General features: G+C 44.6%; 1 protein-coding gene across 4 annotated transcripts in view; it reads right to left on the bottom strand.

Moving 5' to 3' along the window:
- LOC129740174 (uncharacterized) overlaps positions 1-2,254 on the bottom strand; it is a 19,445-nt gene extending 17,191 nt beyond the window's left edge. For all 4 annotated transcript variants that reach the window (XM_055731780.1, XM_055731781.1, XM_055731782.1 and 1 more), the window contains exon 1: positions 695-2,254. In XM_055731780.1, coding sequence (XP_055587755.1) covers positions 695-1,434 — 740 coding nt within the window. In that variant the 5' untranslated portion in view covers positions 1,435-2,254. The remainder of the gene's footprint in view (positions 1-694) is intronic.
- Between the last annotated feature and the right edge of the window lie 9,610 nt (positions 2,255-11,864).

Here is an 11,864-nt window from a genome sequence, read left to right as displayed (position 1 = left end):
AAGAGGATTTTCGGGAACGAAAAAAATATTTATTAAAGATTACAATCTCTATTCAGCAGGGGGTAAAAGGAAGGACAGGGGGGGGGGGGGGGGCTCTCTAATCAGTTTTTTAGCATAAATCCAGAACATATCAAGCAAAAACAACCATACTTTATAAGTTAGATTATTTGCGAACGATTAATTTGGGACCCTTCTTTTTTAGGGCGAAACTTAAGGAAACAGATGAAAATTATCAGATCTTTAAAACAAATTTATAAATCAAGATTCAGAATATAAGTTATGGTTTGTGTTGCAAATTGAAACTCCAGCTGAAGCTCTCATTTTATAGTGGTTGCTTATTAATTTCGTCATAATTTGATTTAAAATAATACCAAAAACAATAAAAATTTGAATGATTTCTGAAAATATCATTTGATTCTGAAAGGTGTAGCAAAGCACACCGGGTCAGCTAGTGTACAATAAATACAACTCAACTTTTTTAATCTATGAAATCTATCGAAATTTTGTGTAATGTAACGCACATTTCTGAAAAGCCAGTTTACCTAATTGTTTGTAATTTTTTTTCCTGATTTTAGGTGAACTACGCTTAAAAAATGATGATTCATTCCGTTTTCAGTGGAAGCCGAACAAAAACATTTTCGTCTTCCAAGAAAACATGTGTGGTGCCTTTAAAGCTTCTTTTAAACTGCCTTACCCGTTTGATGATGCCCTGAGCTTCCGCTTCCGCACATCCAGTTCCGCCATCCGCAGCAGAAAGCTCACAAACTCCACATCGTTTTTGAATTGCAGCACATTCCTCAGGGTATCCCACTTCTCCGCATTTTTCGTTCCGATGTAGATATTTTTACTAAACATCTGATGCCGATACCGTTTGACCGGACTGCTTCCTCCGGAACCTCCACTGCTACTTCCGCCAGTGTTGTTGTGGTGGCTGATTGAAGGAGCCGTTAAGGCCGATGGCGGCCGAATCGTAAGGATAGTTTTGAGGGGAGCGGGTTGTGTAGCGGGAGCCGGTGGGTTCAGGGAGGCATCTGGATTGCTGTTGGATTTGTGGAGTGGAGAAGAAGGAGCGGAACTTATGGGCTGCGATTGTTGCGAATGCTGGGAGGTTTCGTTCTGGTCCAGGGGAGTGCTCGGTGGAAGGCTGCTTTCGGAATTGGCAACTGGGGCGGGGCGCCCGGAAGCGTCGCCATTGACGGACAGTCTGACGGAATTGCTCAGGATGCTGCTATCCATGCTGTCCGAATCGCTGAAATTGTCCGTATCCGGGATCGGAATGGGAGTGTCCTCCCGCATATCCGAATCCATATCCTGTTTGATATCATTGTCGGGGTCCAGCGGGCCAGATTCGTTGTTGTGATTACTGCTCTGGACGCTGGCCGCCACTTCCGATTCCGTATCGCTGTCCAGATCCTTGGACATTGTATCGTGCATTCCTGCACAATTCGCTCGTTTTGTGACCGACCCCTGAAAGGGACAGACAGTGATATCCAAAAATATTCACGGTGCCAGCCAAACGTCACACAGCTATTCCATTTTATCTCGATTCCAAATCACACAGCAAATTTTCACTTTCCCATACGCCTTTTTTCACAGGACTTTTTTTTTGCTACTGCCCGCCCTGGCGTATATTTTCCCAATTTTTTTCCTTCAGACTCCCCGAAACTCCATTATGTGTTTCACTCTCACTTACTTTCACATCACAATCAAATAAAATGTCCAACTTGGAAGCTCCCGAATTCCGCGCGTACACACTTTCGCACCCCGAGTGGAGGATCCAGGAAGCGGATGAGAACACAAACGGGAAAAACTGAACTGTCGTCTTCTGTCTACGGGAGGCTGAATGCCAGCCCCGAAATCTCTACAGACTCTTCAAACACACAGACGGCAGTCAGTCAGTCGTCCTGCTCCGCCAAAAAATTCAATTGCTGCTCCAGCCGAGAAAGATGATTTTTGCAGGACTTTTCCAACAGGGAGGATGGAAAATCGCATCCGCAAAAGGACTGACTTCTGGCTTCAAGCAGCAGCCAAACGCAACCAAAGCACCGATTTTCACTGGCACTTTTTCACTATTGGCAACGCCTGACCCCGACTAAATTCACGCGTCCCAACACCTGGTCCGGTTGCATGGTGTTTTGGAAAACTTTTCAACCATTAAAGTCAAAGTTTTTCCCTGGAAAAAATTGCAACTTTAAAATCTCGACTAGCAAAACTCACTCCGTCTCAGGATGAAACTTTTCATCTTTAATTCTACTTTTTTCACTTTTCTCCCTCGCTAGCAGTGCTACTGCTTGGCGATGTGTGTGAGAAGAGAATATATTCGCGTCCAAGTGAGAGGGAGGTTTTCCCGAGTTTTCCGTTCTCGCGAGTAGATGAGAGAGGGAGTCAATATCCACCCAGTTCAGTTGGCTCTTGGATTTTCGCGCCCACCCCACTCGGTGAAAGGGCTGGAAGGACTGACTAAACGAAGGGAATGTGCCCGATGACGGAAATTCTGTATGATGGAATTTCGGAGTTCATTTAGGGGTGAATTCTTTACCCTTGTGTATGGAATATCAAATAATATATGAAATCTAAAGATCATTTTGGTTGAAAACTTCTTTAGAATTCCGTCAAAATTCCATTATTTTACTAAACGGGGAAAATGAACAAATCAAAATCTTCCATAACTGCTTTTCGAAGAAGTCTGAATAACTTTGGGAAAGTAAAGTTGATAATTGATTTAAAACCTTAATTTCCTAAATCGTTTCGTACAGTTTCACTTAAAAAGTGCACAAATTTCTTAAATGACTTTTTACCTTTTTTCAGTTTTTTTTTTCGAAAACGAGAGCTGGAGCTAGTTGTATATTTGTTGTATTGTATTCAACGCCCTCAAATTAGTCAAAATGAGTTCTTACGTAAATTCTTTGCACCTAGCAGAAATGTGAAATTGATTGCCTTGTGTTAATAAAATCGATAAAATTCATGGGATTCATGGCTAGATTTAAATTTTTTTAAGCCAAGAATCATACAGGGTTGCTAGCGATTTTTCGTTTTGAATTTCCAAAGTTTTTCCCGGATTTCCCCCGGTTTTTTCCCGGTTAAAAATCATGATTTTCGCGGTATTTATTATATATTTTTTTAAATATAAAATCGTGGTGAAAAAAAATCAATGTAAGGCCCTCAAATTTTTAATAATTGTTGTCATGATGAATATTTCGACGTCTTTTCGTATCAAATCAACTGGTTTTCATAACTTTTTGGAACGAATCCAACGAAATTGGCATCTATTCATTGATTTGCTCAACAATATCAACAATTTTGGAAAAACAAGTTCAATTAACTTTGTTTTTTTTTTTTAAATGAAATGTAATTCTTTTGAGCCAACGTATTTAGTTATTTTATAAGTGCAATTATATTTTTTGTAAAAATCCAAAGATATGTTTAAGAAAAAAATGTATTTTCTATAAGAAAAAACAACGAATAACTTTAGAAGTGCCTTAATAGTAGGGGAGAGTGGGGATACTTGATCCCCTTTTCTTATTTTCACCATATCTTTTTGGAAAAATTTAACAACTTGCACCCTTTTACATTTTCTGACAGCGTGTAACTTCAAGTTTCTATGCTCCAAAAATTAGATAGATACTTGAACCCATAGATGAACTAGAAGCATTTTCGTGAGAGTAAAAAATAGCGATATTTTTGAAGTTAAGGGAGACTTGATCCTCTATAGAAGAAAAATTGATCCTTTATTCAGTTGGCTCTAAATCTTGAAAAAAATCAAACAAACCCCAAGATAGAATGCCAATTGACTGTTTTTGGTCATGTTTGTTCTCATTTCTCAATTTATAGCTGTCAAAAGAAGAAAATTTTATAACTTTATCTGTACCCTAATGACATTGCATGCTATTTATTTTATTTTATTTACATAGTATTCCGTCTTAAGACATAACTTGACGAACATAATTCCTAAAATTCACTCGGTCCATGGCAACCGTTCTCCAATTCCTCGGGCACCCCACGTTCGCCAGATCACGATCCACTTGGTCTAACCACCTCGCTCGTTGCGCCCCCGCTCGTCTTGTTCCTACCGGATTCGTGGCGAACACCTGTTTCGCAGGACAGTCATCCGGCATTCTCGCAACATGTCCCGCCCAGCGTATCCGGCCAGCCTTCACCACCTTCTGGATACTGGGTTCGCCGTAGAGTCGCGCGAGCTCGTGGTTCATCCTTCGCCTCCACATTCCGTTCTCCTGTACGCCGCCAAAGATGGTTCTTAACACTCGTCGCTCGAATACTCCGAATGTACGCAGGTCCTCCTCGAGCAATATCCATGTCTCGTGCCCGTAGAGAACAACCGGTCTAATAAGCGTCGTATACAGGTTACACTTCGTGCGAGGGCTAAGTCTTCTCGACCGCAGTTGCTTGTGGAGTCCATAGTAGGCACGACTTCCGCTGATAATTCGCCTCCGGATCTCACGGCTGGTGTCATTGTCTGCGGTCACCAGTGAGCCGAGATAGACAAAGTCTTCGACTATCTCCAGCTCGTCGCCGTCGATCGTAACCTTGTTATTACTGGACAAGCGGGTTCGGTCGGTCTCGGATCCGCAGGCCAGCATGTACTTCGTCTTGGACGTATTAATCATCAACCCAATCCTTCCTGCTTCGCGTTTCAGTTTGCGGTAGATCTCCTCCACCGCCGCAGATGATCTGCCGACTATATCAATGTCATCGGCAAAGCAAATAAGTTGACTGGATCTGTTGAAAATCGTGCCCCGCATTTCGCCCACCGCTCGTCGAATAACACCTTCTAGCGCCACGTTGAACATCATGCAGGATAGACCATCACCTTGTCGAAGCCCCCTGCGAGATTCGAATGAACTCGACAATTCACCCGAAATCCGCACACAGCACTGCGTTCCATCCATCGTCGCCTTGATCAGTCTGATCAGCTTCCCGGAAAAGCCGTTCTCGTCCATGATTTTCCATAGCTCGTTACGGTCGATCGTGTCGTATGCGGCTTTGAAGTCGATGAATAGATGGTGCGTAGGGACTTGGTGTTCGCGGCATTTTTGGAGGATTTGCCGTAATGTGAATATCTGGTCCGTCGTAGACCGTCCCTCCATAAAGCCGGCCTGATGACTTCCCACGAATCTGTTTGCTTGTGGCGTTAGGCGGCGGAGTAGGATTCGGGACAACACTTTGTAGGCGGCATTGAGGACAGTGATCGCTCGGTAGTTCTCACAGTCCAATTTGTCGCCCTTCTTGTAGATGGGGCATATTACCCCCTCCTTCCACTCCTCCGGTAGCTGTTCTATGTCCCAGATCCGGATTATCAACCGGTGTAGGCAAACGGCCAACCTGTCCGGGCCCATTTTGATGAGTTCAGCTGCGATGCCATCCTTCCCAGCCGACTTGTTTCTATTCAGCTGGCGAATGGCTTCCTTAACTTCACTCATCGTTGGGAGTGGCTCGTCTTCGTCGTTGGCTACGCCGGCGATGTACCTTCCCCCACCGTCTTGATCTCCTGCATGTGCGCCGTTCAGGTGTTCATCGAAGTGCTGCTTCCACCTTTTCATCACCTCACGATTGTCCGTCAGGATACCCCCGTCCTTATCCCGGCACATTTCGGCTTGCGGCACGAAGCCTTTGCGGGATGCGTTGAGTTTCTGATAGAACTTTCGTGTTTCTTGGGAACGGTGCAGCTGCTCCAGCTCCTCGAGCTCCTCCTCCTCCAGGCGGCGCTTTTTCTCCTGGAAAAGTCGGACTCGCTGCCTCTTCCGCTGGCGGTGATTTTCCACATTTCGACGGGTGCCTCTCTGCACTACTGCCGCCCGCGCGGCATTCTCTTCGTCCATCACCCTCCTACACTCCTCGTCGAACCAGTCGTTCCGTCGAGATCGCTCCACATAACCGATGACGTTCTCCGCAGCACTGTTGATGGCTGTTTTGATGGTATCCCAACAGTCCTCGAGAGGGGCTTCGTCAAGCTCGCCCTCTGCCGGCAGCGCTGCTTCGACCGATTGCGTGTAGTCTGCCGCGACCTCAGGTTGCTTCAGTCGCGCGATATTTAACCGAGGCGGGCGCCGGTTTCGCGTGTTGTTCACTACGGAGAGTTTTGGGCGCATCTTCACCATCACCAGATAATGGTCCGACTCGATGTTGGCGCCCCGACAGGATCTGACGTCGATGATGTCCGAGAAGTGCCGGCTGTCGATCAAAACGTGGTCGATCTGTGATTGAGTTTGGTACGGTGATCTCCAGGTGTACTTGTGTGGGAGGCGGTGCTGGAAAAAGGTACTACGTACGGCCATTCGTTTGGAGGCGGCGAAATCAATAAGTCTGAGGCCGTTTTCGTTGGTCAGCTGGTGCGCACTGAACCTTCCAATTGTCGGTTTGAATTCCTCCTCCTGGCCGACCTGAGCATTGAAATCCCCGATGAAGATCTTGATATCATGTTTTGGGCAACGGTCGTATTCACGCTCCAGCTGCGCGTAGAATTCGTCTTTGTCGTCACCGGTACTTCCGAGGTGAGGGCTGTGCACGTTGATGATGCTGATGTTGAAGAACCGGCCCTTGATTCTCAACCGGCACATTCGTGAGTTGATCGGCCACCACCCGATCACGCGCTTTTGCATCTTTCCCATCACTATAAAAGCTGTTCCAAGCTCGTGTGTGTTGCCGCAGCTCTGGTAGATGGCACGACCATCTGGATACGTTCGTACCGTGGAGCCCTTCCAGCATACCTCCTGCAGCGCTACGATGTCGAATTTGCGGCTCTTCAATTCGTTGGAGAGCACGTGGGTACTGCCCACGAAATTTAGAGATCGGCAGTTCCATGTTCCAAGTTTCCAATCGCTAGTCCCTTTTCGTCGCGTGGGTCTTTGCCGATTTCCATCCGAAATTTGTTGTTCGTTGTTCGTTGCTTATGTTTTTTGTAGTCACAGGCTCGCAAGGCCCGCAGCTAACCCCACTATCTCGCAGGAGGACCGTCGTGATGTTGCTGTTTTGGGTCCCGAACACCACCAGGACGCTGTTGCACTCCGCACGCCGCCCCTGACATGGAGAACAGACGCGTACGAAGCCCCCTGACTCAGTCTGCATGCGACCAAAGCATCCACCGGGGTTGGGTACCCGATCTCCGCTAAGGTTGCTCGCACCCCAGCTAGCACCACGGGGAGGTAGAGAATCGGAGTTGCAGACAAGAGGTGATATGACCACTACCCGAAGGTTGGGTGTATGGGGTCTCGAGTTGCACATTGTCTACTTCGCTAGCCGACATTGCATTCTATTTTCTATAATTAAGAGAAAATTAGTTATTTTAACCCTTTTCTTCAGACAGTATTGGATAAATATTAGTTATTTGATAAATATTAGTAATCTCGTAATCAGCAATGATAATGATCCATTCAGAAAAAGAATATGTATACCGTTTGAACCCTAGGGATCAAATGTACCCATAATCAACATTTTAGAAAACCTTTTCTGAAAAAAAAGTTGATGGTTTTCCATTGCTTTGAAAATATGGTATAATAAAGTTCATATTATACTCTAACGATTGATGTGTTAAAGTAAATATTTTTGTAAAAAAATTTCCATGTAAAGAACATTTTAAAGTTATGAAAAAAGATCTTCAAGTCACATTTTCTGAAATTTTTCAAACAAAGTTCAATAACTCAAACAATTATATTGTTGAAAATTTTTTAGCTTTAAGCATTGTTGTTTTGCTCCATTTGGCACATTTTTCTAGAACATTTGATCTTTGTAAGACATTCCAGTTACGAGATATAGCTAAGGAATCAAGTATCCTCTGGGATCAGATATTCTCATTCTCCCCTATAGGAAGAATGAAAAACAAAACACTTGCGATATGAGGCTTCGTTCCTCAGGTCAATTCAAACGAAATACACAACAACGACAACATATCTTTTTGTGGTAAAAAAGAGATTCGTTTCGTCAGAAAAAATTTAATTCGCTGCCAAAATATTTGCTTTTTGCAAAAAAAAAATAAAATTATGAAGATGTAAATCGAATACTGAATCGTTTGACGTCGAAAACTAAACATGGTTACATATTAAGGATCGCTAAGAAATCTACGCCGAAAAAACCGACATTCGACAAATTTGGTATAAAAGTGAAAAAAGTGATATCATCTTTGTCTGTCAACTTATATACGAAAATATGCGTTTGTGAGGTAAATCTATATCGAGACTGTCAGAAACTACTCTTACATTTAGAAGTTAATTTCAAAAGATTTTTTCAAACAATGGCAATTTTCCCGGTGAGGAGCCGAAATTCCCGGTTTTTTCCCGGTTTCCCGGTGACGCGATAAAATTCCAAAGTTTTTCCCGGTATTCCCGGTTTTCCCGGTTCGCTAGCCACCCTGATCATAAGATGTCTTGGACGTTGCTTCGGTAACTAAACAGTGTCAAAATTTATAAATTGCCAGGCGAGGAGGTACGTCAATGAATAACTTCAAGAAACATAAAGGCACATGTAAAACTATAGAAATGAATCAGTTTATTTTGGAAACATAAAGAGATTACAGACTAACTGCACTTCTCGAATATCATCGACGTCAGATCCTGTAGAGGCGCCAACATCTAGTCAGACCATTATATAAAACCGATGCCCGCCTTGGCTAAATATCGCACGACTGAAGCAACTTGATGTCGCGGCAGACTACGCGCAATCGCTCGAAGCAGCGCTGCCGACAGAGGGCTAGTTTGACGGAGCCCCTCTCGAGGACTGTTGGGATATTAAACTATGAAATAAATAAATAGTTCCCGAGAAACACGTAAGTTTTATCAGAAAATCAACGCATCCTGCAAAAGCTTCGTGCCGCAAACCGAAATGTGCCGGGATAAGGACGGAGGCATTCTGACGGACAATCGTGAGGTGATCAAAAGGTGGAAGCAGCACTTCGAGGAACACCTGAACGGCGCGGCGCACATGCAGGAGATCAAGACGGTGAGGAAGATACTCCCAACGATTAGTGCTGTTAAGGAAGCCATTCATCAGATGGGAAGGATGACATCGCAGCTGAACTCATCAAAATGGGCCCGGACAAGTTGGCCGATTGCCTACACCGGTTGATGGTCCGAATCTTGGACACAGAACAGCTAACGGAGGAGTGGGAGGAGGGGGTAATACGTCCCGTCTACAACAAGGGCGAGAAATTGGACTTTGAGTACTACCGAGCGATCACTGTCCTAAATGCCGCCTACAAGGTGTTGTCCCGAATCCTACTCCGCCTAAAGCCACAAGCAAACAGATTCATGGGACTACGACGGCCCAGATCTTCTCATTACGGCAAATCCTTCAAAAATGCCATGAACACCAAGTTTCTACGCACCATCTATTCATCGACTTATAAGCCGGCGCGGACACGATCGACCGCGACGAGCTACGGAAAATCATGGACGAGAACGGCTTTTCTGGGAAGCTGATCAGACTGATCAAGGCAACGATCGATGGAACGCAATGCTGTGTGCGGATTTCGGGTGAATTGTCGAGTTCATTCGAATCGCGCAGGGGGCTTCGACAAGGCAATAATGGTTTATCCTGCATGATGTTTAACGTGGCGCTCAAAGAAGAAATTCAACGAGCGTTAGGTGGAGTGCGGGGCACGATTTTCAACAGATCCAGTCAACTTATATGTCGGCGACATTGATTTAGTCGACAGATCATCTACGGCGGTGAAGAAGATCTACCGCAAACTGAAACGGGAAGCAGGAAGGATTGGGTTAATGATTAATACGTCCATGACGAAGTATATGTTGGCCTAGGGATCCGAAACCGGCTCAACCCGCTTATTCAGTAGTAACAAGGTCACGATCGACGGCGACGAGCTGAAGATAGTCAAAGACTTTGTCTATCTCGGCGCACTGGTGACAGCAAACAATGACACCAGCCGTGAGATCTGGCGGCAGATGATCAGCTGAAGTCGTGCCTACTGTAGACTCCATAAGCAACTGCGGTCTAAAAAATTTAACCCTCGCACGTAGTGTAACTTGTACATGACGCTCATTAGAACGTTTGTTCTCTACGGGCACGAGATATGGATATTGCTCGAGGAGCTAGAATATTCGAGTGACGAGTGTTAAGAACCATCTTTGGCGGCGTGCAGGAAAACGGAGTGCAGAGGCGAAGGATGAACCACGAGCTCGTGCGACTCTACGGCGAACCCAGTATCCAGAAGGTTGTGAAGGCTCAACGGATACGCTAGGCAGGGCATGTTGCGAGAATGCCGAACGACTGTCCTGATGTTCGCTATGAATCCGGCAGGAACGAGACGAGCAGAGGCGCAACAAGTGGGGTTGTTAGACCAAGTGGAGCGTGATCTTGCGAATGTGGGATGTAATAGCAGAACGGTTTCCATGAACCGAGTGAATTTCATGAAGTTCACCAAGTTATGTCCTGAGAGGAAATACTATGAATATAAAATAAACATCGTTGAAGACCTTAAAACATAGATAAAGCGGGTGGTTTTGTCCCAAAACTGTTAGGTTTCTAGATAGCCAAAAGGTGTTTTGGTTGCGCAAACGGCGAGCTGGGGCGTGCAAACTCAAGCTTTAGAGCAATTGTGGACAGTCAAAAAAGTTTGTCAGGATATCGTATATAAACATTCGTTGCAAATATGTTCTTTTTTGGCTCAGAGACGTTATAGACAGAAGAAGCGGGGAAAAAGACGAGCTGTAGTAACTACCGTCCAATATCGGTTTTATCGGTTTTTAGCAAGATTTTGGAACAACTTCTTGCAGCTCGTGTTACGCAATACCTGAAACAACACAATTTGTTGTATAGCCATCAATACGGGTTCATGGGAGTATTGTTCCTTGATTTAAAGAAGGCGTTCGATACGATCGACCATTCGAAACTGCTCAAGAAACTGGATGCGCATGGAATCAGGGGTGTAGCGAATTCTCTCTTTGCAAGCTATCTCACGAATAGGAGACAGTTTGTGCAAATCAACCGCACGACAAGCGATCTAGGAAACCTACCTGTTGGAGTTCCTCAAGGTAGCAATTTGGGGCCCCTCCTGTTCATCCTGTACGTAAACGATTTAAACAAACTTCAGTTAAATGGTAAACCTAGACTTTTTGCTGACGACACTTCATTGTCGTATGAACACACTGATGTTAGCAGAATAATATCTCAGATGTCAGAGGATCTCGTTACCCTACAAGGATACTTCGAAGCCAACCTACTGTCTCTGAACCTTGATAAAACTAAATACATCATCTTCAAATCAACAAATCGACCAATCGACTGTCATAGCCACCTCCAAGTTGGCCAAACGGTGATTGAAAAGGTCCAAAGTTTCAAGTACCTCGGGCTAATCTTTGACGAGCTTATCAAATGGGATGTCCATATAGAACGATTACGGAAGGAACTTAGTGCTATACACAGCAGAATGTGGAAGATATCAAGATTCGTTCCTACCAAAAATCTTATTTGCCTGTATCATGCATTTGTGCAATCTAAATTGCAATACATGGTTTCCATTTGGGGAGCCGCAAGAAAAACCAATATAAGATCACTACACGCTATGCAAAATAGATGCCTCAAGGCGGTCTATAAAAAATCCAGACTTTTCGGCACGCTTAGCTTGTTCCAAGATGCATCGCCGTCTATTCTACCTATAGCCGCACTTAGAGAACTTCAGAGTATCGTACAGATCCACAACCTGCTGCACAATCCGCTGTTCCACCACAACAAACAACTTTTGTACCAGGATCATAGGTTTCCAACCCGTTCGAGAGGAAATCTAACACAAATAAGGACGAACACCGAGCATATGAAGAGATCTCCTGAGTATTTTAGCAAAATGAAATACAACAGTCTACCACAACACCTTAAACTCATAAAAAATAGAGCCAGTT

Source organism: Uranotaenia lowii, chromosome 1, assembly GCF_029784155.1.
Source record: "Uranotaenia lowii strain MFRU-FL chromosome 1, ASM2978415v1, whole genome shotgun sequence".
NCBI lineage: Eukaryota > Metazoa > Arthropoda > Insecta > Diptera > Culicidae > Uranotaenia > Uranotaenia lowii.
Note: the sequence above shows the minus strand (reverse complement) of the source record. Positions and strands in the feature narration are given on the sequence as shown.